The sequence below is a fragment of the Argentina silus genome, assembly GCF_951799395.1.
Source record: "Argentina silus genome assembly, chromosome: 19".
NCBI classification, from domain to species: domain Eukaryota; kingdom Metazoa; phylum Chordata; class Actinopteri; order Argentiniformes; family Argentinidae; genus Argentina; species Argentina silus.
Window position 1 is genome coordinate 2,964,274 of NC_139673.1, and position 26,952 is coordinate 2,991,225.

The 26,952-nt window shown below is 47.1% G+C and overlaps 3 protein-coding genes across 3 annotated transcripts in view; all 3 read left to right on the forward strand.

Moving 5' to 3' along the window:
- Positions 1 to 626, forward strand: part of wdr59 (WD repeat domain 59) — an 11,702-nt gene extending 11,076 nt beyond the window's left edge. The window contains exon 25 of the mRNA XM_083690743.1: positions 1 to 626. This exon is cut by the window's left edge and continues 281 nt beyond it. The gene's annotated coding sequence lies outside the window, so the exon portion shown is untranslated.
- Positions 627 to 1,245: 619 nt separating this feature from the next.
- Positions 1,246 to 2,889, forward strand: LOC310819522 (cilia- and flagella-associated protein 20-like; the record flags this gene model as incomplete). The annotated part of the gene is made up of 5 exons (XM_083690824.1): positions 1,246 to 1,336; positions 1,438 to 1,517; positions 1,628 to 1,739; positions 1,872 to 2,060; positions 2,773 to 2,889. The coding sequence occupies exons 1-5, from the start codon at positions 1,253 to 1,255 to the stop codon at positions 2,887 to 2,889; spliced, it is 582 nt and encodes a 193-aa protein (XP_083546950.1). The 5' UTR covers positions 1,246 to 1,252.
- Positions 2,890 to 12,202: 9,313 nt separating this feature from the next.
- Positions 12,203 to 26,952, forward strand: part of glg1b (golgi glycoprotein 1b) — a 39,996-nt gene continuing 25,246 nt past the window's right edge. The window contains exon 1 of the mRNA XM_083691338.1: positions 12,203 to 12,526. Coding sequence (XP_083547464.1) covers positions 12,209 to 12,526 — 318 coding nt within the window. The 5' untranslated portion in view covers positions 12,203 to 12,208. The remainder of the gene's footprint in view (positions 12,527 to 26,952) is intronic.

Below are 26,952 nucleotides of genomic sequence, written 5' to 3' on the forward strand. Positions count from 1 at the left end.
ACGCACGCACGCACACACTCATAAACTCACGCACACAAGAACACATAAACGCATGCATGCACACATAAACACACACCCACACATAAACGTACGTACGCAGGCACTCACACACACACATAAACGCACTTATACACACACACACACACACACACACACACCTGAGTCTCGAGGAAGTGTATACCTGACATAAAATGCATCAGAGAGGGCTCTGTCTCAGCACTGAACTTTGAAATGGGCTCTCTCGGAGTGATCTGGCCCTTATTGATTGTTTGCTTATTACAGGGAAGAAGCAGAATTCAAATGCTTGAATGTCAAATATGAAGGCCTTTGCCATGGGAAATGTTTTGCTCACACACACTAAATAATGTCTAATTTAATTTGAGTAGATTTTTTGAGTAGATTTTTCTTTAAAACTCATGTTCTGTCAGATAAAATGCAATTGAACAATGGCCTTATGTTGGTATGGTTGTGTCAGCATGTTCATGCCATAACCTGATATTTTAGGGCTATGTTGAATGTGAACACGTTTGGTGCTGACTCAATAGTCTTGTCCTCCATTCAAGCTCAAACATTGGAGGAAAAAGACTTCTGTACAGATTATGTGCCATATGTAAATAAATATAATGTTTATGTTTCATCTGTCTGCTTGTGTGATGAAGAATATCCGGAGACCAAGTTAAATAAGCCATGCATTGATCCCATGTACAAAGATGATTGGCCACCAACATGTCTGCATTTCTCTGGCTATTCAGTCACTCCGAAGTGCGTGCTCATTTATTGGAATTAACCTTTGCAAGAAGAGGGCAAAAAAGGTTATGTGGTGGTCTGTCACAATGACGGCCAATTCACATGATATCCACTTACTTACTACACGGTCTCTAGCATCTGTTGCCATGACACCTGATCAACACACAGAGTCACAGAGCAAAGTGGCGCATACTGCGGGTCGCCCTCGACCACATCACTGAACAACGTTTGTGACGATCGCAGTTTCTAGAGGGAGAAATAGAACGCAGAATCCGAACACTGCGAATCACCCACTATTACATCATTATTGGTTTACGACGCGTTATCATACAAGGGTTGTTGACCGATGAAGGCTCATTGCGATTTTTATATTTGTTAGGCAGATGACACAGTAGATTTTTAAAATAATTGCACCTTATCTTATCCTTGCGAATGTTTTGAAATAGCGGATCTTCCTCTATCGGACTCTCTCTTTCAGTGATTCAACGGCATTTCTGTACCTACGATGTTTAAAAACACATTTCAAAGTGGATTTCTGTCCATTCTTTACAGTATCGGTAGTAAACCGTTGCAGATATGGGACAAAAAGGTAATCTGACAGTGGAACATGGAGACCCATGATGCAACCTGTCCTGTTGATGACACCTGATAAGATATAGATGATGTAATCTTGTTATTGTTTCATTTCAGGTGAGAAATGGCCAAATCAAGAGAATCACAGACAATGATATTCAGTCTTTGGTCCTGGAGATTGAGGGAACCAATGTCAGGTAAATTTTAACCCACCAGTTGGCTTTATTGTAATGACAATGACAGTGCTTTCCTTCACCTATCAATTTCATGAGATAAAGTGTCTAATCTCTGCTCTCTCTCATTGCAGCACAACATACATCACCTGCCCGGCAGATCCCAAGAAAACCCTCGGAATCAAACTGCCTTTTTTGGTGATGATCATAAAGAATTTGAAGAAGTACTTCACCTTTGAAGTTCAGGTAACAGAACAATGATCTAACTGTCGTTCTTCACTGAGAACAACGATCTCGGTGGTTTAGGTCATGTTGACTGGATCCATCTGTCTCACTGAAATGACACTGCTTGTCGGTGGTGACGTATGCCCACCGTAGGTCCTGGATGACAAGAACGTGAGGCGGCGTTTCCGTGCCAGTAACTACCAGAGTACCACGCGGGTCAAGCCCTTCATCTGCACCATGCCCATGAGGCTGGACGATGGCTGGAACCAGATCCAGTTCAACCTGTCTGACTTCACCCGCCGGGCCTACGGTACCAACTTCATAGAGACCCTGAGAGTCCAGGTCAGCACTGTGGCCCACTCTGCTTCACACTCATCCTGGTTCCAAGCTGATACGACACAATACTGTCCTGCCTGCCTGACTCCATAACTAATAGGCCTGTCTCTCTGATTTGCGCTCTCCTAATAAAGCCTTCATGGAGTCTCATAAAGCCTTCATAGAGTCTCATAAAGCCTTCATAGAGTCTCATAAAGCCGTCATAGTGTTTCATAAAGCCTTCATAGAGTCTCATAAAGCCTTCATAGAGTCTCATAAAGCCGTCATAGTGTTTCATAAAGCCTTCATAGAGTCTCATAAAGCCTTCATAGAGTCTCATAAAGCCTTCATAGAGTCTCATAAAGCCTTCATAGAGTCTCATAAAGCCGTCATAGAGTCTCATAAAGCCTTCATATAGTCTCATAAAGCCTTCATAGTTTCATAAAGCCTTCATAGAGTTTCATAAAGCCTTCATAGAGTTTCATAAAGCCTTCATAGAGTTTCATAAAGCCTTCATAGAGTTTCATAAACATGCCACTCAACTCCCCTCTTTTTATTTTTAATAAATGTTTTTCTCACTGAATCTCACTGAACCTTCATCACCCAGGGATCCACTGTAAAGCCTCCTACATAGCCCGTCGTGTTCTCTTGTGTGGACGATTCATGGTCATTCAAGGACTTCATTCTCAATTGACAGTGTTATACTGACTGTGTTTGTCTTCTGTCTCCCCTACCTCAGATTCACGCCAACTGCCGGATCCGCAGAGTGTACTTCTCCGACCGGCTGTACTCAGAGGACGAGCTGCCTGCGGAGTTCAAGCTCTACCTTCCTGTTCAGAACAAGGCCAAGGCCTGAAGGCTGGCGGCAGAACACAAACAAACAAACAGACAAACAGACATTAAAGCTATTTTCAAGTTCTAGGGTTTGTCAGTTGTGTTCACTCCACAGAGGGTTTTTCAGGACACTGCTAGATCAGAGCAGATGAAAGACTCGAATAGGGTCCATTTCACACGACACACACCCCTCACTTCCCCCTCATTGTTAGAGCGAGATCTGATAAACGTAAACCGTAAACGACAGCTTAGACACAAATAGCCTTATCCAGGACTACCTCCACATCCTAGTTATTTGCCTCGAAACCCAGACAGACCAGTGCCACAGCTGTGGAGAGATAAAAGCTCCCAGACGTACATTTGCTCCAGCCATTTTTCACACAGACCCATGTAATCCAGCTTTCTTATCTCGGCGTGAGGTGGGCAGGCAGCATTGAACCGGGCGCTGGGATGCCACGGCCTCCAGTGTGGAGGCTGGTCTTCAAAGGTAGCTATTCTGTTTAGCTCAGTCCCTGCTGCAAGCTGCATGTAGATGTTGGCCTGATTGATATTACAGGGTGCTGCTGGCTATGAATCAGTGGGCAACATCAGTGGCCCTCGCGTTCTGTCCGTCTGTGTTCAACAACAGAACAATTCAGCCCGGCTCCACCATGTGCGCCTTGCTTTTCAGTGGGAGTAGGAGGGATCAATTCAGAGTGAGAAAAACAGATCCCCCGCTGCTACAGAAACTCTTGATTTTTTGGGGGGATTTTTTTCTTTCTCTCCCCCCCCATGCCTCTCAGCTACAAGCCGTCAACGTCACCCCCCGCTACTCTCAGTGTGGTTTGTACAGCACAGCAGACCAAAGAGCTCTGCGAATCCGCGTTGGGCAAGGAGCCCGTGTGTGTGCGTTGATGCGATGTTCTTTTGACGTGAGAATAGTGCTGTAGTAACAAGGCAGTCAGATTATTTGTTTTGTTTTATGGAACGTGTCTCTCTCTCTCTCTGAAGCCCCTGTGCTCTACAGGGCGCTGATGAAGTGAGTGGCTGAGCAGGGATGAGGTGGGAATACCCACCTGTGGTCAAGCAGATGGTCTGAGGATAGGCAGGGGTAGGCAGGCTGTGCTCAGTCATGTGGAGACAGGCAGCGTCGACGTCTGTGGAATGTGGGCTTTGTAGCTCCTCCATTGTTTGAATCCAACTATGAGTTGGAATATTTTTTGCGGAGCTGAATATCAGATATACAGGACAATATACAGGATGTTGAGTCATTCTGGTGACAGGGACAATGGTCTGCAGAGGGTTGTAGCATAGAAGCATCTTGAGAAATAGTTGTGTATGCTGATTTGAAATAAATCATAATGATACTATAACTGCAGCTTCAACTGGGGATACATAAATAGATGTTTGACCTTGACAGCTTCCAGGGAAATACAGTCTCTTCATGTTTTGTTTTGTTTTGTTTTGTTTTTGCTTATGGAGAACAATAATAATACGATTTCAGACGTCCTTCTGCCGTAATACAAGCCCCCCCCCCCCCCCCCCCCGTAAGGCCCCCCTCCGAGGCTACATTTTTCTTCTGTGCTCATGAGTGTGTGTATATATCTCTCTCCTTGGCTCTGCTGGAGACATCAAGGCTGGATGCAGGACTGCTGAGAGTGAGTTTAGCCTTGATGGTTAATTGAATTGGCTTTAATGAGTCGTGTCAGGGATGAGCAAGTCCCATTTATCTATTTATTTATTGTTCTCAAACGAGCATCATCATCAACGTTCGCCTAATGAGGCAAATGAGCGAGGGACGTTTATGGGGGTTCGCTACACATCGTCCTCATGCGCCAGAGCGTTTGACTTTTATTTCTAAATGAATATGACCTTTAACGATGGAGACCATTTAAAGTTGGAGAGAGAGAGAGAGAGAGTTCCGTTTAAACACTGTTGACATTGGAGAAGGAAGAAGCCTGGCTCGGAGTCTGGACTTCGAACCATAAAAAATATATATATGTATATCCTTGTGAAAAATGTGTTTATTTTTCTTGATTGTGTTTTATTATGTTGTAATTCTGTGTGTGTATCATGTATTATTGTAAACTGTGTGTATGCAGGGCTCCCTTGTAAAAGAGACCTTGGTCTCAATGGGACTCCCTGCTAAAATAAAGGTTAAATAAAATAAAACTTCACTCTTCACTCTACCTATATTCTAAAAAGTCTAGCTGGCGAATTTGTCCATATACAGTTAAGAATCTCTATTGTCTTTCTTTCCAACTACAGTATTTGCTCCTCCGGCTGGTTCTGTTGCTCAAAGAAACAATTAGTAATCTCCATTACAGTCAGTAGTATAATGCTCACAGGTCCTGTTGTGCTGGAAGTCTGCCTGGCAGCTATTTACTTCTCCAAGAAAATGCTGAGACATGGTTCTGTTCCGTAAACAGCATACCAATCAATATCCAACATCAGAGTACCCTTCACTGATCAATATCTAACATGAGAGTGACTGTGTCTTAATGGCGCCGCCTGCTGTGACGTGGGTGTGTGTGTGTGTGTGTGTGTGTGTGTGTGTCCTTGCCCTCTGGACAAGATTTGATTGACAGCAGTGTAATCCTGAGCATCAGTAATTAGAGGGGTCACTCTGTAGGGGAGGAAGGACGGTGGACAGTATGTGTGTGTGTGTGTGTGTGTGTGTGTGTGTGTGTGTGTGTGTGTGTGTGTGTGCATGTGTGTGCTGACCTTCCCACCCCCTAACAGACTCCCTCTCCCATGTCATTGAGGACGAATAAGGGAAATATGGCTGCCACTTGTTTAGGACCCCAAACGTGCAACCGAAGTTGGCCTTCCCCATAAATGCTTCACCTCAGCTCACTGCAATGTTCCCAGAACAGGCTGAGGATGGGCCTGACATGTAAGTCACCTTAAGTGAGGTTGAGTGGGGTTATTTTCTCATCGTGCCTCACACGATTCTCGAGGTCTAAAATAAATAACATGATGCGTCCTTTCCTTTTTTTTTCCTCATTATACTTCTCCAGTGTCTTTCTCTGAGGAGTGCCAATTGATTTCTGTTCCTTGTGTGAGAAGTAAATTCATTTAGCTTCCATTATTGATTTGTGTGTGAGGAGAAAAGGCCTGCGTATTATCCTGCTGAATCAGAGCTCAGACTGTTGAGGCCCCAGGCTCATCTCTTAGTGAATGCCAAGCCTCACACTTATTGAAGCACTGGAATTCATAATCGTTAGAAATCGGCACAACGGCACATTAACAAGCAGAGTTTCTCCTGGAACAATTTCAGGGAGAATAAACATTTGCAAGGTTTTGTTGAACTCTTGTGGCTGGCTGGTCCCATCTGTTTGTTGTTGTTTGTATAGACATATATTCTAGTTTGATTGGACAGGTTCTCTCTTTAATTACTTTAAAAACGAGGAATATAATGTGAGCATTTCAACATAATCTGTCATAGTCATACCGTTATAATCCCTAATTATCTCTTATTGATTCAACTAATTAATTAGCTAAATCCTCTTGCTACTGTGAGACCAGACTTCAGAGGATCTTTTGAATCCGTTCTCCCCTGCAACTGATGTTAATTTAGGGGAGAATTCCCATCATAGCGACTGCTCAGAGCTGCTCTTTGATGTACTGTACACTGAACTCTTGGACCCGACAAAGGTGACCGCTACAGAACCAATTACATTTCAAAGAAGATGTCTAATGAATATGTATGTGCACATACTGTACTTGATGTGTGTTAATAGAGAGTGAGTAATAATGACTGTATGTGTATGTGTGAACAGCCACATCTGTCTACAGCCACCATTGTCAAAGTGGGGTACGCGTACCCCCGGGGGTACGTGGATCGATCTAGGGGGGTACGCGAAATAAATCTGTGATTTACCTTCCCAAACAGTCCTGTTGAATAGCCGACTGCAGTCTCAGTACCAAAAATAAATGCATGCCCCCTATCCAACAGAATAATATTATCACAATATCTAATATTGGGTGCTTGGGAACCACTGGTCTATAACTTACACAGCATGCACAGTGTGATGGTGTCTATGTGTGTTTACTGCAGGGGAGGCTGTTGGAGTTAGAAATAGAATGCATGGAATGGAATGAGGAGTGGTATCAAACACGCATTCATCATTCCATTCCATGCATTACAATGTTTGATACCATTCCTCATTCCATTCCATGCATTACAATAAGCCCGTCCTCCAATTTTCTGCCTCCACCAGCCTCCCCTGGTGTACTGTTGCTAACAACAGACCACTGTCTGTTTTTTTTTTTTAAATTTTTTTTTTTTTGTGTACGTGTGTGTAGTCACTGTAAGGGCGTGTGTGTACTTTCATAGTGCATGCATGCATGCGTGCATGCAAGCCTGTGTTCCTGAGTCGTCATGCATGTTGGGAGCTAAGAAAAGAGGCTAGTTGAGACGATAGGGGTTCAGACACCAGAGCCATTGTGTGGGGATTATAGCAGAAGAGAGGCTAACAAGATTGGATCTGACTGGCCCAGTGTACACAGCTGTGGGGGACCTCTGGAAGCTGGTCTGGGCCAGTGTACACAGCTGTGGGGGACCTCTGGAAGCTGGTCTGGGCCAGAGTGCACAGACCTACGGGGGGCTCACTGTCGCCTGGAATCAAGGGCAGGTGTCAAGCACACCCCGTAGTCAAATGAAAAGGAATCGCGTGCCTAATGGGAAGTGGCATGACTGTCTGATTGGAGGGCCGGGAGGGGGGGGGGGAATGGAAGATGGAAGATGGGAGGATGGGAGGATGGGAGCGCAGTTGAGGGAGTGTGGCTGCCGGCTAGAGCAAGTCTTGTGTGTGGGACGGGAGATGCTTCAAACCGCTCTCAAGTCTCGCAGCGGAGGTTAGAGATGTGGGAGTCAGGCAGCCACAGAGTCCCTGCTAGCCGTGAGATAGTGGGCAAGAGAGAGATTAGATTTAGATACACTGTAGTGCGGGACGTATGAAGGGTTGAGCGTACCACGGGACTTTTCTGTGATAGTCTGCGGTTTTATCTTTATGTTAATTTCAACTAAACTCCGGAAAGCACCGAGGTCACATTATGCATGGCTGTCATCGCCTGCACTGGCTTATCAGATATGACTCATAGGTCAGGTGGCGATGAAACTGATGATACTGAAAAGCTAAAAAGCGGAGAAGCCGACTGATTGACTGACTGATTGACTGACTGGCTGGCTGACTGACTGACTGGCTGACTGGCTGGCTGGCTGGCTGGCTGGCTGGCTGGCTGACTTGCTAGATAATAAACACAAAAAAGTGTTTTATTTTCTTATTTCATCACCTTAATTCCCACAGGGGGTACATCAGGTTGGGGTCAAAGATGCCATATACTGCAGTAGCCCTCTCTATTCTGTACAGAGGGAGGGGTTGAAGGTTATCTCAGGGTCAGCTGACCCTGCAGACCAGGGGAGGCTGGTGCGATTTCTATCTTCACCAGCCTCCCACTGCTGCAGATGGTATACAGCCTTGCTTCCTGGAGAATGCCGCCCGTGGGGGCACACTATGATGGATAGGTTTGTTTCACACACGATTAAAATAAGGCTGCAGACTCACCCGTTTCCAGCGCCTGTCAGGGTAATGCATTGTGAACATGGAATATATTTCCCATTATAGATATATGACTGGGGCTGAGGCTCAGCAGATGACATGAGGGCTGTACTGTAACTCAGAGCCAGGAGTCCACAGCAATCAATCAAGCTGTCTCTGTCTCTCGCCCACTCTCTCGTCATTTTCCCCTCCGCCCTTACGTTTTCTGACTATCTCTCCCCCCCCCCCACTTACCTTATTTTTTCTTTCTCTCCTTCGTTTTCTTTTACTTTCATTCTCTATTGCCCTTTCTCACTCTTTCTCACTTTCTCTTTCACTCTCTCTCTCTCTCTCTCTTTCTATCTTTTCTCAGCATCACAATTGCAGTGGTTCTGCCTGTAGCCTCAGGTCTGGCCTCCCTGAATCCCTGTGTAATATGGATGTGATTGCAGGAGAAATGGAAGAGCATACAAAAGAGCCCTGACAGCTCCCTGAGAGCAAGAAACACACAGAGAGCAAAAACAGACAGAGATAGATATTGGGAGGGTAATGAGATTTGAATGGGTCACCAACACATGATAAAAACTTATGATGGCATATAAGAAATAAGTAGGGAATAAAAATGATTGATTAATATTCATGATAGATTTCACTTTGTGGGCTCGTTCAGATGGAAAAATTAGATGTGAAAGATATTGCTGTGGCTTTGAATTGAGAAGTCTTCTTCACGTCTCACTACACAGGGCCATTCCTCGATTTGTAATCAGGCTGGATTGATTTTTCAATCAGTGCCAAGTCTGTCCAGACTCCACATGCACACAAGCTTGGAGAATAACAACTATAGCAGTTTATGTTCCCTTGATGCAAGTTTTCTACCTTGAGTCTCATTTCTCCTTTCTTGGTCTCTTGTGATCAAAACAAATCATCACATCATGCTATTCAAATCCTAAACCTCCCAATAATCCATGTCAAAGTAACACTCTACAGTTCTCTACCCCATCTGGGGTAGAAGAACTGTATATTTTCAATACAGATTTCTAAACAATCTAGAACATCTTCATAAGTGTTGTCAGTTACAAATATGTTTCAAGCCGAGGTCCCTTCATTGTTTCCTGGGTTTTGTTTAAACCTCCTGGGTGGCTTCTCCTGATCACAGAACAAAGGCTGATGCCTGTTTAGGGGACAGGGTATAAACTCCCTCCCTTTTCCCTTCTAAACTAAACTCAGCGTGAGGGAAGGAGTCATCAGCCGGCACACTGTGGCAAACTATTATTAAAGGGTGTGTACTCTTGACACAGCTTCTGTGGTCCCTCAGCAATTACAGTTTGACTCACAAATCATCACACATGCACAGCGATCCGGCTCCCCAGCGAATGCTGAATTCAATTACAGAACAGTGCATTACAGCTAATTCTTTTGATGTTTCTGTCTCTTTCTGCCTCCGGAAAAAAAAAGAAAGCCCCCATCCAATGTAAACAAAGTAATGATGAAAATGCATCCCAAAGCTGGTTTGAGGTTTTCTGGTTGCAGAAATGTGTGCGCAGGAAGGGTGTGTCACATCTTCTGTGGTGGTTACTGTATCTTTAAATAACTTGGTTAAATCGGGGAAATATGTGGGATCCAGAAAACGACAAAATCTGGCAATACGAGTTTCTGCCATATTCATACCTCGGGAAATCTTATTATCGTTTGAACCAATTTACTTCACATTCATATCTGAAATGTTTTGTGTCAAACTGTCAGGTTTTAGGTCTGGGCATTATCAATTATGTGACAAGAAACAGCATTGTGCAGCCCTCTATATTGACCGCTCTAAGGCTTTTAATAAGGTTGATCATGCCCTCCTATTACGGAGGTTATCTATACATTGGTTTGGATCAGACAGCCTGTAATTGGTTTCTGCAGGATAGAACTCAATGTATTTTAGAAGATGGGAGTTCAGTCTAACTTTTCTCAGTGTTAATAAAGGTGTTCCTCAAGGTTAGATTCTAGGTCCATTGCTTTTAACCATTCACATAAATAACGTTGGATTGTCCTTGAACATTTGTAAATTGCATCTTTATGCTGATGATACTGTTGTGTACTCCTGTGCTCCCTCAGTTCAGCAGGCTATTCTTGATCTTCAGGAAGGGTTTGATTCTACTCAGAAAAAGTCATCTAGGCGACACTGCTCCCTGTCCTCGATTATGGCGACACATTTAAACGCACGCAGCAGCCTCAGTTCTCAAACCGTTAGACTTGGTTTATCACTCTGCTCTGTTCATCTCCAGGGATAGTTTCCACACCCGCCATTGTCTTTTATATCAGTGTGGGTTGGGAGTCTTTGACTTCAAGAAGGGCTTATCATTGTTTTTTATTTGTATATAAAGGAGTTATTTAAAAAAAAAAAAAAAATCCCATTTTTACCTCAAATTGATGCTTTTATGGCTGGCTCACTCTCCAGAGTACCGAGCCAGCTCCGAAGCCGGGCTGACCCTCAGTGTTCCATGCTCCTCGTCTGAACTTTAGTTTTGATAAAGGATCTGTCATCTGAGGGATGTACGTGTTTTAATTGATTATATTGTGCAAATATGTGTATAATGTTATGTAGAGGAGGAATACATGTGAATATGCACAATAAACATGTTCTCACATTGATTGGATTCGGTACAGTAGAGTATGTGTGTGCAAATACTTTGTGTGTGTGTGTGTGTGTGTACTGTGTACCCTGTGTGTGTACTGTGTACCCTGTGTGTGTATCCTGTTTGTTCATGTGGGTCTGTTTCTGTGTGCCCTGTGTGTACTCCACCAGCATGCATGCTTGTCTGTTTCTCACACAAGTATGTTGTTTTTCAGACCACCTGGTGCCTCCTGCCAACGCTGATAATCTCATAAAGAGCTGCTTTTGTTTGGCAACCTCTCCAGCCTATGATGACATTAAGAACTGTAGCTCCTGCCCTCTCCCTGACCTCTACCGATCCGCCAACTCAGTCAACCTCCCAGGAGCTGCCCATGAAACAGCAACGGTTTGGGCGGCTGGAGAGGGTGAGGGGGTGGCTCTCTTATGTCCGGACTCAATCATGGTTTCTGGGGCCAGACACACAACAATGAAGACAGAATCAGATGGTTGCAGAGGCTAGGAACACTGCTGCCTCTCCATGTCAGACACTGGTCCCTCTTGTCTCCTCAATCCACCTCAGCATGGAATGCAGGATACTATGAGGCTTCCTCTTTGACGTTTTCTTTCTTTGAGAGAAGCAAAGATTAGGAAACTGGTCTGTGTAGAGTTGCAACATATTCATATTCATTCTGGGTTTATTTTTTAAAACATGCAGTGGCTGCATGCAACGGTCATGTTTTTTTCATACACATAGACTGTAATAATTCACGGTTGGATAACGCGTTTATGGATATCATGTCACCATTACAAACAGCACACACATTGGTCAGGAGGTGATACATGATAAATCAGTCATCGATAGACTAATTATCTATGTTCGTGTTTGGCGTTGGAGTTAAATTAGACCACGGCTACAGTACAGTTTCTATCTAACGTAGAACTACGCTCATGACATAGGTGGGAGGAATAGGGTAACAGATCTATGACAAACTAAATCAGCACAAGCAGGACAGTGTTTGATACTCGGGCTTGTGCTAACTTAAAACGCGATTGTAATGAAACTACGAACCATCCTATAATAAACATACACTTTTATTCTGTAAATTTTCACCACATAATATGTTATCACTGTGCACGACCTATCTACTGCCTCTAGCTCTATCTACCAGCCTGACCAGGAGTGGCGTATTTGCCGCTTTGCTACAGCAATTTCCCCGAAGATGGCGGCGTGTAGACGTGTTCAGCTGCTGCTGCTGTTGATGTCCGTGTCATTCTGCTTATGTACATTTCAAGGACCGAAACAACCGAGCAATAATATTGGAAATGTACCCGCTATTCCACCGAAACCTCCGGTCTTTGATGGAGCGGCAGTACCAGTCAAAGACGCCCCGGTTGCCGCGGCCTCGCAGCCTCGGAGGATGACCAGTTGGAAGCTGGCTGAAGAGGAGGCCTGCCGGGAGGACTTGACCCGGCTTTGTCCGAAGCACACCTGGAGCAACAACTTGGCTGTGCTGGAGTGTTTGCAGGATAGAAAAGAGGTAGCTACGCTGGGGGTTTGGGAGAGGCTGTTTCCACCTTGGGTGTGCCTTGAGTCGCGGAACAATCCGAATATTCTTGTGTGCAAAAATCGGACAGGATGGCTTGCTCTGTTTCTTCTTGCTTGTTTGTGCTGTCAATGCGACAACAATCAGGGGGACACCTGATCTCCGTTGGGTTAGTTTTCAAGATTCTCCCTAGGCGAACATTGTTTAGAATCTCACAGCCAGCTGCCGACAGTTTGTAATCGTATCTTTCTTAGCCGTGTTTTGCAATGCAAAGCTTTGTGTGACAGCCTTTACCCGGATACTATGCGTCTGGTAAATCAAATCGAAGTTTATTTGTCATATGCACAGTATACAGCTGTTAACGGTATAATGAAATGCGTATTACGAGCTACCTCTCAGTGCAGTGACAAGGGATCGGAATAAAAAAGTGTAATAAGTACAATACACAATACATGGTAATAACAGTCAAGCAATACAATAAGTGTGGTCTTGGAATGGTGGAATAATACATATAGCAGTGATGATGAAGTGTGTGTGTGTGTGTGTGTGTGTGTGTGTGTGTGTGTGTGTGTGTGTGTGTTTGTTTGTGTGGTGAGTGCAAATAGTCTCTAGTGCGGATGAGCAGCAGACTTGATGGTAGAATTGGAGTTGTGCGTGGGTAAACAGGGAGTACAGGAGGGGACTGAGCACACAGCCCTGGGGGTCCCCGTGTTGTTAACCAGTGTGGAGGAGGTGATGCTGCCGATCCTCACCACCTGGGCTCTGCCCGTCAGGAAGTCCAGGGTCCAGTTGCTTAGGGAGGTGTTAACGGTGTGCCGTGTCATGGTGATTGCATCGTCTGTGGATCTGGTTGTGCGGTATGCACACAGAGGACGGAGCTTTCCTCACCGACTTGTCAGTATTTTTACAAGGAAGAAAACCCGAGTCGGTGGTAGAGAGAGCACAGAGAGGCAGAGCAGAACTGACCTAGCCCTATGCTTTATTGGATTTTTTTTTTTTACTGCAAAACTATTATGAAGAGCGGTCCATTTTAATGTGCAGAGGCAAAAGCCACAGATACAGGCTGTAAAAGCCACATGCATGGAACATAAAACCACCCTCGTGGCGCAAACTACTGACTTGGGCCCAGTCGTATCGATCAAGATTTATAGCCACACATCTCATTAACATCATCCTGCCCTCAGCTGAACTTGTGGATTTGCTCCCTGTTCCTTGTTCATATTGGCTTTCACAACTTATTGATTCCCCCCCCCGGGTCTTATGTTTTAGTGATTGGTCAAGAGGAAGGCGGGGAGCTGTCTACGTAAATAAGGCGTCCGTATGCTAGCTGCATCCGTCTCTCTTGTTTACTTGTGGTGTATGCGGTTACGGTGTTAGCTTAGCAGCCAACCCTGCCTCTTTTGTCAATAACTCTGTATGTCCTGCTGTTACAACGCTCCCTCCTTTCCTCCTTCCAAGGGGACGGACATATACCTGTCTTTACTCACCCCCTGCTTCCGAGTTTCATGTTTTTCTCCTTCTCCTCCCCATGAGTCAACCCTTTCCCTCGGTTTTGATGGGAGCTGTGATTGCGGCAGCCCCTCTGAATCATGTTGTGCTCGGTTGGTGCCTCAGAAGCATTAGTCTGCGACGGGTCTGGTGAGGACGTGCGAGGTCTCGACCTTCTCTAACGATGTTGTGGTGGTCAGAGGGGTCAGGCTGTGTTCGGACTGAGGTCTGCCGTTGAGGACAGTGAGTGTGTTGGTTTAGGCTGTTTAAATAACTTAAGGAAAAGGAGAGTTTTAAAAAAAATTAAAATAATAATAATCATCATAATTTATTCCTCCTCCGGATGATAACCCCAAAACTCTTCACTTCATCATCCTTAGCTTCATTCTGGACTGTCTCCATTTTCATAAAGCAAGCACAAGGGCGAAGGTTCAGTAGCTCTGAGGCACGAAGCCAGTTATCTGGGAGAAAAGCCCTTGAACAGCAGTTTCAAAGCAGTTTGACTGTAAAAGCCCATTCTGATTATGCTGAAACACCATTGAAGTGTGTTTAGCCTGGGCCTAAGCGTTTTATCAGCCCCTCCCTCCCCCCACTCGGTCACAAGTTTAGGCTAACCCATGAGGCCCCCCGACACTGTTGGTTATGCATTGAGGCTGCACCACTGAACACTGCCCCCCCCCCCCCCCCCCCACACACACACACACACACTCCCCTTTTCCTAATTCAAGGAAGCAGGCTTCTCATTAGCAGAGATGGAGGGGTTAGCCTGTCACCTTGGGAAGGCTGCTTCTGGCACCTGAGGGACATCTGCAGAGCAGACAGAGGAGTCTGTGGAAATAGGGAGCTATTATGTGTGTGCTGATGAGCCTTGTGACCTATTTTATTGAGTCAATTTTTATTTTTTTCCCTCTGTCTTCTGTTCTCTCTGATGGTGCCATTGGGAGCTGCTCTTTTATTTATTTTCTGCTCTTTCTCTTTTACTTTCACTCTCTATTCTCTGTGAGTCTTTCTGAGAGTCTTTTAGGAAGCAGAGAAAGAGATGTGTTTTGGTCTGCTTCTTGTGATTTTGAGTACAGCCATAATGTTCCTTATTAGTGCGGTCCTTTTGTCAGCTGTGTATGAAGCCCAGCTGTGTGTAAAGCCTAGACACAGTAGTCTTGTGCAATTTGAGTTGCACAAGACTCCATTCACCTGTGCTTTACCACTATGCTTCAGTAGGCTTTTGTGCCTGTCCTGAATTCAATTTTAGTCCAAATCAATAGTTGACCCTTGTCAAAAGATGTAGGCTAAAAAAGGTGACTCTCTCTCTCTCTCTCTTTTCCCTTACAGCATCTTGACTACATTTGTAGGCCAACTAGGCCAAATATGATGTTGCAGCACCTGCTTGTCTTGCAGGCTTGTTTGTTTCAGTTTGGTTCCAGATCGCTGATGTTGAAAATGGGGGCTTGCAGAAAAACCATAGCCAAAACGAGCCGCATCAATCATCGTCGGACGTGGGAGTTTCTCTCCGTTGTTTTCTGTCACTCACTGGAAGACGGCTCAGCTCTTGCTTTGACTGAAAGCGTGCGCGTGGATGGAAACCATTTTGTCCTGAAGTGGGTCTTTAGAAATGTTTGAATGCTTTGGCATTTGTTTTTTTTCCCCCCCCTCCTTCGCCTTTCTCCCATCACAATTCTCCGTAACGATGCTGCTGATGTAAGTGCTTTAACCAGCTTCCTGCAACGTGGCCCTGAGTGAGACTCTAATTATTGAAGTAATGACTTCGCTCAGACTCCGTAACAGCTGTGGCCTTCTGAAGAGGTAAATGGCTCCTATAAATCTCTCTCATCTCCTCCAGGCGAGGACCCAGTGGGCCTGTCTCTCCCCTCCCCTCATGTCCCCAGCAGCAGCAGAAGCAGCAGCAACGCTCACAGGGTTGACGGCAGCTGCTAGTCTGTGTGATGTGTCGGAGTCTCCTGGCATCAGCCGGTCTCTCTCATCTGCATTTTGAGCAGAATCCTCGACGGACGCCCGCGCCGTAAACAAAAGGGGAGAGCATGACTGATTTGGAGAAAGCTCCCCCGAGGGGTGGAGAGATGAGCCCGGAGGATGCTGGGGGATAAATAGATTGGTTCACCACCCTTTAGTCAAAAAAAAGAAGAAGAAGAAGAAGAAGCTTGTTTTTGTTTTGTTGTGGATGAGATGTGTGAGGGACGTTCTGTAAGGGTGGCTCTTCCTCTGACTGATGTAAGGGACGCACGCGTACGCACACACACACGCACACGCACACACACACACACACACACACACACACACACACACACACACAGAGGAAGGGGGAGACGACAGCCAGAGCCGCACACCAATTGAGCGAGGAGGACTCAGACCTCTAATCAGACCTGTGATGATGTCAGCAGCATGGCAGTAGGACTCTCATTGTTCTCCGTCCGAGTGGAACAGTCCAGTCATCCTGTCCCTTCCCTCCCTCTGAAATCCTGTTACTCAGACTGGCACCATGAAGGTTTAATGGGTCTGAAATGAAGCAGAGTAGATCTATTTTCCACCTTTAGTCCCTTGCGGTCGATAGTCAATGGGCCGAGTCACAATGGGCTTACTGCTCCGGATGAAGAGAAGGAGGAGGAGCAGGATGATGATGATGATGGCAAAATGGACCGTTCTGTCTTGTGTCACTAAAAGCGAAGCTCCATTGGAAGTGGACCGCAATCATTTTGAATGGGGGAACCTGCCACTGCCTGCCAGCCCACCCTGTTTCCCAGAGAACGAGACAGCGCTGAGGGGTCAAAGGGCACCGAGAAGGAATAGCACAACTGCTCCTTATTCAGCTCAACTCTACGTACCACATACATACTACATACGTACCACCATACAGTGAATACCAACTGACTCTGTAACAACAGTGAATACCAACTGACTCTGTAACAACAGTGAATACCAACTGACTCTGTAACAACAGTGAATACCAACTGACTCTTTAACAACAGTGAATACCAACTGACTCTGTAACAACATGTTAATGAAATTAAAGGGTTGCGACACAGGTGTCGGCGGCTGACCGTGTTACTGACGCTTTTTGTTTCGTTTTGTTAAGCCTAAATGCTCTCTCTGAGAATAACTTTCCCTACGATTAGTCCACTTCCCTGATGTACCCTCAACGGACAAGCACTGAGGCGGCCATGTTGTGACAACGCTGAAGGGGCTCCTAGATGGAAGTCCCCTTCATTATTCCTCCTCACTTGCCCCCTCTTTCTGTAGCGTACGCTCCAGGGGAGGCTGGTGGAGGTAGGAATCAGAGGACGGGTTTATTGTAACGCGTGGAATGGAATGAGGAACTATATCGAAACCGTATTTCTGCCTCCGCCAGCCTCCCCTGGTATGCTGCTTCTCTTACATGCCCTCATAACCCGCTGGCAGTGTCCTGTTTCATTTCCTGTTGTGGCGTGGCTCCTGTTTGAGGGATGGTGTTCGCTGGAAGGCGTTGTGACATGCTCCGCGACCCTGTGGCGCCCAGAGCTGGACCTCGGTGGCGTAGTCCTCCCTGAGCAGAGCTCTCGCGACTGGGAAGCCTCAGTCAGTCAGACTCTCCCTACAAGCCCTATCTAAAGTAAACACTCCCGAGTGGAGCCCTAGTACAGAAGCTTTCTCTCTCTCTCTCTCTCTCTCTCTCTCTCTCACACCGTTCCTCTCTTAATCAACCCCATAAAAGATTCATGCCCCACCGCATCACGCCCGTCTGTTGTTGTTCTGTTGATGAAGAACAGGTGTAAACCCAGTATCGTGGTGAATGATTTATCAATGTTTCTTGTTCAGTGATTTCCTCTTCCCTTTTGATGATGAAATTCTATTTGGACCCCCACCCACCAGGGAGGGGCGGGGGAAGTCAAGATAAGGGCTGTTGAATGTGGTGGTGGTGGAACTAACTAGAAAGTGACACATGCATCAAGTGGTGTCGATTAGTGTTATACTCATAGACAGGAATGAACAAGCTCCTTCTCCTCTCTCTCTCTCTCTCTCTCTCTTTCTCTTTCCTGCACCCAGATGAACTTGTAAGTGCCTTGTTAAATGTGTTGCTATCATCTCGCCATTTGCATGATTGCAGGGTGTTGCGTGGGAGTTTTCGAGGTTGGCTGCTGAGGTCCAGCAATCCAGGTCCGGCCTCGGGGACGGAGAGTTTGATGATGATTAAGTTAAGGTTTCTCCGATAGTTTTTCTCAGTTCCTCATCTGTTTCTTCGCCTCTGCGTCGGGAAAAGAAAGAAAGACTTGCATGGGGTTGCGAGGCTGCTGTGTTCACAGCTGTTTAGGGCATTTCTGCTTTATTGGGATAGAGATAGTAGAGATTGACAGGAAGGATGGGTGAGAGAGAGAGGAGGGATGACATGCAGGATATGTCGATGGCCGGAATCGAACCAGGGACCATGCGATGATACGGTATGCGCCTCTGAGCTCTTCTCCAGCGTTCATTCTTACATGACGGTATTCTGCTGGCCAGAGGCTTAAGCGTTCTTTTGCCCCTGTAGCAGGTTAGTAGTAGAAGGCCTTGAGTTTGGTTACATAGATGTGTCCATGGCAACGATAATCAGTCAGCAATACAGGGTGTTACGTGGGAAGGGTGTTTCCCTTGATGAGGGAAGACACACGATTCCCCCTCCTCTATGCAAACAGGCCTCTACTTAAGAGTAACATGGGTTGAGGCAGGCTTCAGAGATGGAGACGTTCACTCGCCTGGAGAAAAGACACTTTGATAAGGACACTCAGTGACACACACACACACACACACACACGTCACACTCGCACTCCGGGCGGCTCTGGTTTCTGTGTTATCTCCCTGTCGCAGTGTGTGCGCTCGCGCCCGAGGATGGATGGGTTTTATGCACCCCGCGGTGTCACGCCATCCCTCTCTGTGCTCGGGAGCCACACAGATCCATCTCCGTCGCTGCCGAGGAAAGGGCTGTCCTGACGGAGAGGACGGCGGCGGCGGCGGCGGTGGGGTGGGATCTCAGGGTTTATCCTATTAGGGGACGCGAACAAAGACAGGCCGGAGAACGCCCGCTGACACTGGCTCAGTCCCAAATCGACCGGCGCGTTAACACCTAAGCCCTCAGCCCCTGGCCAGTGTCCGGGTCTATTTTTAAGTAAGCCTGTGTCCTGTTTTTGAGGGTTGTAAGCAGAGACTTGGGCGGGCTAGGCTGGACACCTTTAGAAATCATGATCACGCGGTGTGTGTCCCTGTGTGTACTTGTGTGTGCCTGTGTGTATGTGATGCTGTGCTGGAGGTGTGTGTTGCCTGCAGCCTGCTGATGGCTATCAGGGGGAGGCTGCTGTGATCAGAATGAGAATAAGGTTGTAGCCTAGTGATTCACCTCTGAGCCTGTAGCCTCCTGCAGCCTTTCGGCAAACTCTAGAAAGACAGATCGCCTCACCTCAACACCTCGCATCCTCCTTCCTATTATCCTCCTTCCTCGCCTCCTCCTTCCTTGTTTCCTCCTTCCTATTATCCTCCTTCCTGCAGGAGGCGAGGAAGGAGGATAATAGGAAGGAGGAGGCGAGGAAGCAAGGAAGGAGGAGGCGAGGAAAGAGGATGAGAGGAATGGAGGAGGGACTACTTGGACCCAGGGAGGATTGAGAGGATGAGGTTTCAGGGTCATATCAGCTTGTTGTTTCCAAATCAAGATTGCAGCTTGTCCTCTTTTTTTGTCTGTCTCAAGCCAGATTCCTTTCTACTAGGGAAACAATCTGGACAGCACAGAGGAGGGAGTGCCGCCATTTTAGTAGATTCTGGCATGGGAGGTGAGGTGACGTGAGGGATCAAAATGGAGAAGAAAAATCTGCAGCGTTTTTCATCCCCTTGCTTCCATGAAAAGCCACATCCTCACAAATGTACCGTTACATGGCCAACAGAGAATGATCAGAAATCTCCTGTGTGCCGCTGTGACCTTTTGGTGTCCGAGCGACTGACATTTGTTGTAGCCTTGCCGAGCCGTAACTTTTATTCCACAACAATACACAATGCACGTCGGAAGTTAATAGGCTATGCCTTGAAAATTAAATGTGCTTGCGAAGTCAGTTCTTTCCACATCAGGGCCTACTCTCAGGCCCCGATTCTTCCCTCTGTTGCAGTTTTATTAGTTCAGAAAGCCCTTTATCTGCATGCGATGACTCCATACCCTTAATTGCTTTGCTTTGATTCCCTGCTGCACCGGGAGCATTGCTTTGCGTTTCACTTCCTCGAGCAGCACAGAAGCTTGCAGAAGCTCTTCAGTTTTTTCCCGGATGCTCATATACGAGTGGTGGGGGGAGGGGGGTGGGGGGAGGGGCTGCATAGAAGCTAAATGATCCTCTACCGTAGCTCTGCTCTTTGATGGTTGGTGAAGGCAGTCTAAACATGCAGGCTCCAGACTAAACAATCGCGGTGGTGCTAAAAGTTCAAACAGCTTTATTTGTTGTGGCAGAGTGCTGTGCTAGCATTCTTCTGGGCATGGGCGACAGGTTTATTCAGGCCCGCTAAAGGTGTTTTTTTTTGTGTGTGTGTGTCTTTTCAGTCCCATAACACTAGCTTATAATGCAGTATAATCAGTTCTCGGCCTCATGCTCATTTCGCTGCGGTTCGTGGTTCGTTATCAACCATCTGTCCTCAGTGAACTGCATAGATTAAACATTGGCGCTGTAACGATGAGCTATGTTAATACTGTGTAAATGTGGTCACACGTCTTGTGCAAAACCAGCCTTGCGTCGTCGTACAGACAACTGTGAGTTGTGTTTGACGGGTGATCTGTTGTGACTACGGCGTAGTGTTTTAGTTTTACAGTGCGGTGCTTTGTTTGCAGGATGGTGTCATTGAATTGGCACGTCAAGGAGAACTGAGATCATTGTTAGAGGGAATTTTGCCGTTTCTTGGACTGTCTCCCTTTCGTTCTCTCATTCTGTCCTCTCTTTCTTTCTGGCGCTGTGGTAATCTGAGACGGAGCTCTCCTCCCTCGAGGGGTCTCATTGCCGCTGTGTGTCTAAACCGATGGCGGCTAGCGTGGCTCACGAGTGTGATGCCTTACAGAGAGAGACGTCTGTGGCACCGGGCTAGTCGTCGCAGTCACATCTGCTATGCTTCCGGCTGCTTCTGATGCTAATCATGCTAATCACGCTATCCTCCCCTTGGCAAGGCGTCGCAGGTTTGAAACTGTGGGCTTGCTTGACTGCTTGACCAAGTGTTGCTACATCAGAGTGTGACTAGACCACAGAGGCAACGGGAAGAGATGGTCTGCTCTCGTCTTGTCTTGTGAGGGAAGAGAAGAGACAGAGGGGTAGCCATGAGGGAGGGGGGGTTACTGTTACAGGGAGGGAGTCAAAGAGCTGTGTGTGTGAGAGATCTGCCCAAAGTAATGAACAGCATTGAATGGGAGAAAGCATGAAACCATAGAAATGCCATGGGATGGATTCCAGAATCCTTCCCTGCCCAATGGTGGTAATGAAAGCAACCACTCTGACAGAGGATGCTGCAGAAGAAGAGGGCAGGAAGTGGTTATGATGGCTGTGTAGGCCTAGGCTTTAATAATTGAGTGGTTGCTGGCCAGCGAGCAGAGGGATATTAACCCCTTCACCACCTAGTTGATGCTCATAAAAGGCTGCAGGAGTGTGATGGAAGGGAATCGTGTGTGTGTGTGTGTGTGTGTGTGTGTGTGCCTATGCTGATGTGTCCCTCTCTACTTGGGGAAGTAATCTTACAGTTTTATGCACTGTGAAACTGGTACAGCCTAGGAAATGTATGATCTTCTATTAATACAACAGCCGAGCCTGCAGTAATAGCTTGTCTGAAGAAGATTAGAGAGCAAATTGCAGTTTGATGGTGAGAGAGTGCTCTATGGTCACTAGAAAGGTTAGCATAGCCGTTAAGTAACTCTCCACTCTCCGAAATCACTGTGCCTTCCTTTCGGTGGGACACTCCAAAGGAAATTACCCAGAGTAGTCTTTGGGGAACACTTAAGTTGTCATAAACAAAATCATACTTGTTGATTTAATCGAGGGCATATGTTTTAAATATGAGCATATGGTTCCCCAGAGAGCTGGTAATGCAAATGGTGTGAAGAGAGGCATACAGACCAAATGAGGGTAGCGTTCTCACACGATGAAGGGCTGGCTGTGTGTGCCCTCAAAAGCTTAGGACCGACCTGTCCAGCAACATACTGAGGTGCAGAGTTCTAATGAACCTAGGCTACCCGGGCCTCTCCTGTGTCCCATGTCCCAAGTTGCTGAATCATTGTGGTTACAGAAGAAATGATAAGCCTGCTGCTGAACCCAGTCAGCGAGGCTGTTTCGGTATGTGACCTTCCCCTGTAAGGACTGCAATGAACTCTTACACAAACTAAAAGAAGAAATTAAAAGAACTGAAGATATTAGATGCTTAACCAGAACAGACAGTGAACTATGGGAATTACTAAAGGAACAAATTAAAACGTTTTTTTTTTCACTTACAAATGGAAAAAGCTAAGTGAAGAAAATAATCGTAAATACAAGGACTTGACGAAAAGATATGTTGAGTTAAGAGAGAAGAAAGGTAAAAATGGATGAGGAAGAAGAATCCACACACATTAGGAATGGAAGAGAGGACTATAATGAAAAATGTAAATGAAGGTTGTAACATACAAAGCATTGTCTCTGTAAAGGAAAAGGAAAGAGAACTTGCACACGATTTAAAAATGAAGAAGGCGAGAAGAACAAAACTGTCGAGAAACGTTTATGAAAATGTAAGATGGAAAAAAAAAATAACTAATGACCACATTCTGTCTTGGCAGCGGCCTCTACCGAAGCCCTGGTTTCGACCTTCATCTTAACACAGTGGTGGAATAGAATAGGACATAATAGAACATGATGTGTAGCATAACAGTCCAGCCTACATGCCACCGTCCAGTAATCTTTCATCCTCACAGGTTCCCGATCGATGGAACGCTCTTACTGTGTTCCGTCCTTCAAAGGCGAACCCTGTCAGAGTTTATTTGTTAGAAAATGCTGGAAGGATGACGACTTGCCAGAGAGGAGCTGGAGTCTCGCCAAGGCTGTTCTTCCTTTCAGCCGCTCAGCGATCTCTGTAGGAGAAGGCCTAAGTCGTGCCGACGTTGGGTGCGATACAGCCTCCGTGGTTTTGAGTTCCACCGGGAGCGGTATTGACCGTCCCGAGTTATCAGATGAGGTCGTGTTAGTCATTTCAGTGTTCTAGTGTTCCTTCCTGTAACGTATGGTCACATGTCCCCTCTTTCACACGATATGACAATGCTCAAAATAGCCTGGCGGGTGGGCTTAGAGTTTTAGCCCTAGGGTCACTGAGTAGATTGATGGTCTTGATTTCCGGCGATTATTTGTGGTCGTGTCTATTTATGAATCACTGGTGACGCATGTCGTGAGCTTCCCCCCCCCCCCCCCCCCCCCCCCTCTGTGCTGGTGTGTGTGAAAGCCATGCAGATGGCTGTGTTTGATGGCTCTTAGCGAGGATGAGGAGAGATTGAGGAGATGTAGGAGAGATTTGAGGAGGTAGCGCGCGGTTCTTGAAGCGGTGCACCTCGAACGAAATCAAAGTCTATTCATCGCACGCGGAATACAGCCGCAGACGTCGCGACGGAATGCTTAGGGCAAGCTAGCTTCTCACCGCTGCAGCGTGGGCTGAGGTCGTGGCAGTTCAGCGTTAATGTTATGGCCCGAGGTGGCATCAATTGAGCAGTCTTATGGCCCGCGGGTGGAAGCTGTCGCGGAACCTGTTAGTCCGGGTCTTGATGCTCCGAGGCGTGTGAGCACATGCCTGTGGGTGATCCTCAGAGGCCCAACCTCCGCTGATTTGCCTGATGGAAACAGCATGGTGACATTTTGACTGTCTGTAAACCACAGGGTGTGGAAAGGGAGGGAGGGAGGGAGGGAGAGGATCTGAGGATCCAGAGTGGAGGCACAGGTCAGGCACTCAGACTGTCGTCCCCCTTTGAAAACACCCCCCTCCCCCCCCTCCCCCTCCTCACTCACCTCTCTCCCACCCCCTCCCCACCCCCTCCCCCTCCTCACCCCCCCCCCTCCTCACCACCCTCGGGGACCAACTGTCTCCCTCTCCCTTCACTGGTGTGTCTGCTGCTCCCACAACTGTCCTCACTTGCTCTTTCCAACCCTGACACTTGCCGAAATTTTGCGATGACTGTCACTTTTATTTTTTTTTCCCCCTCTCCTCTCACTCTCCAGCTGAACTTGGCGTGCTAGCTGACGCGCTAGCCTGGTGCTAGCCCTTGTATTAGCCGCCTCCATTAGCTTTGACTTGTGATAGCCAGCCGCTAGGCTAGCTGCTTGTTAGCCACATACCTGTCCTTTGGCCAGAGCCCGGTCTCGGTGGTATGCGCTGGGTTTCGGGGCAGCATGCATACCAGGGTGTGGCTGGGTGTCTTGTATAGCGGCAGTTGCAGTTATTGGCAGCAAAACAGGGCTTTGAGATATTCCTGGTATGGGTGTGTGAGCAGGTCCCTGGCAGAGCAGTCCAGAGCAGTTCCTCTCTCTCCAGTGTCTTTCTGGCTGGCTGATGTTGTCTGTCTGATAAGCTCTATAAAAGACACACACAAACAGCACACACAGACACACACACACACACACAACAACAACACACACACGCACACGCACACTGTCGTGAGGTGCTGTTGCGAGGCTTCAAGTCTGACGCTGCTGTCGAGCTTAGCGGGGCGATGAGGTCGCGGTGGCGAAGTGAAAAAGGGATTCTATTTTCCTGCCTCGCTCCCTCGTTGGAGTACCTGTCCAGGCCCTCTTGTTGCCGAGTGCGTTTCTGAGCAGAGCCGCCTGACGGGCGCAGGCCGGGCCGAGCATGCAAATGCTATTCGCTCAGCCGGTGACTTCTTCTGACAGACGTCGCTGTGATGATGTTAATTAAAATAAGGGCATAATTTGTCTCGTGGCGCTGACGGGGAGGCGCTGTGCGTCATCGCCGTTCTCTCGATGTGGAGAGGCAGCTTCACCGCTCGTGTGTGTTTGTGTGTGTGTGTGCGTGTGTGTTTGTGTGTGTGTGTGTGTGCGTGTATGTGCGTGTATGTGCGGGTGTATGTGTGTGATTTATCATGTCATGGTCTCATAATGAATAAGAAGCTAGCAGACTACTCACACAGACTACTCACACAGACTACTCACACAGACTAATCACACAGTCGGCATGGGTTCCATCTTGGAGAGACTAAAAGGGACTGATCAGCCTCCCGTTGGCTAACCCAAGTCCCCCTTCCTTCCCCTGTTCCACCTCGTCTGTTCAAACGTGGCAAACCATGACGATGCTAACAATTCTAGCCTTATCAACATTACCGGTCCTTTTTAAAGGCAAATGGCGAGGTTATACATTCAGAGTCCTGAGAAATGGGCGAGGAAGTGCGTGTCTGTTACCCCTACGTTGCCCTGAGGTCTGTGGAGACCGTGGCCTGCCGGTCTGTGGACTGATTCACATTTCTCTATGACCACTGTGGCCTTTCGTGCCTCCACCGCAACTGGATTAGTGTCTGCTTGATAGAGGGCTTCACCTTGGTCATTTCCTGTACCCGTGTGTGTGTGTGTGTGTGTGTGTGTGTGTGTGTGTGTGTGTGTGTGTGTGTGTGTGTGTGTGTGTGTGTGTGTGTGTGTGTGTGTGTGTGTGCGTCACTGCCCCGCGCTAATCGATGAGTCGCCACACTGCGTAACGATGATGCGACAGAACACGGTTGGTCCATGGTGGTCTGTGCTGTGTCTTGATGGCGCTCTGTGTGTGTGTGTGTGTGTCCTTGCCCTCTGGACAAGATTTGATTGACAGCAGTGTCATCCTGAGCGTGAGTCATTAGAGGGGGGTCACTCCACAGGGGTGGAAGGACTGGTGTGTGTGTGTGTGTGTGTGTGCACGCTCTGGTCTCCTCACCTAAACCCCTGCAGTGCTCCATTGCCCTGAATTAGACCATGGTGCCCTGGCCTTGTTTTCAACTCACTCTTGCACCTGTCAGCTGTATGTGTGTGTGTGTGTGTGTGTGTGCTGCTGGTTTGGCTGGAAGCTCTTACAAATGATTACACCAGTCCAGTCCATGTATGCACCGTCAGCTTTAGTTATTGCTCTGCCAGGAACACTAACTTCCTTTAACGGAGGCTGTGTGTGTGTAGCGGGTACAGCGGTGTGTGATCCAGCAGGGCTGGGAGGCTGGGGCTCTGCTGGCTGCGGCTAGGATATACTGCAGCTCTGTCGTGTTTTTCTCTCTTGAATCCTTTTGTCTAAATATATCACAGCGTGGTTGTCGTCTCTGAGAGTTTCAGAGTGTGTGGAGGTATCCTGCAGGGTGGGACTCAAGCTCCAGCGATTCTGTGGCATCTTCACCTCCTGATGATGTTTTTTTTCTTTCCTGTAGAACTTGCGAGGCAGGCAGAGCTACACAGGTATTCATAACCACAGTGAGCCTTCAATAAAAAAACCTCTTCAGTTCAAAAGCATTGAGGGAAAAGTGTGTGTGCGTGTGTGTGTGCGTGTGTGCGTGCATGCGTGTGTATTTATAACCACCACTGCAACAGTGAGCCTTCAATAAAAACCTCTTCAGTTCAAAAGCATTGTGGGAAAAGTGTGTGTGTGCGTGTCCTTCAATAAAAACCTCTTCAGTTCAAAAGCATTGAGTAAAAAGTGTGTGTGTGTTTGTGTGTGCGTCGTTCACTAAAAACCTCTTCAGTTCAAAAGCGTAGGGAAAAAGTGTGTGTGTATTCATAACCACCACATTAACAGTGAGCCTTCAATAAAAACCTCTTCAGCAAGAGGGAAGTGTGTGTGTGCGTGTGCGTGCGTGCGTGCGTGCCTGTGTGTGTCACTGTCCTGAGCCAGGAACTGAAGAGATTTTCCTCCTGAGGACAGAGGCAGATGTGTTTCACAGCCGCAGGATGGGCTGGCTACAACCAGCACTAGTCACTGTCATA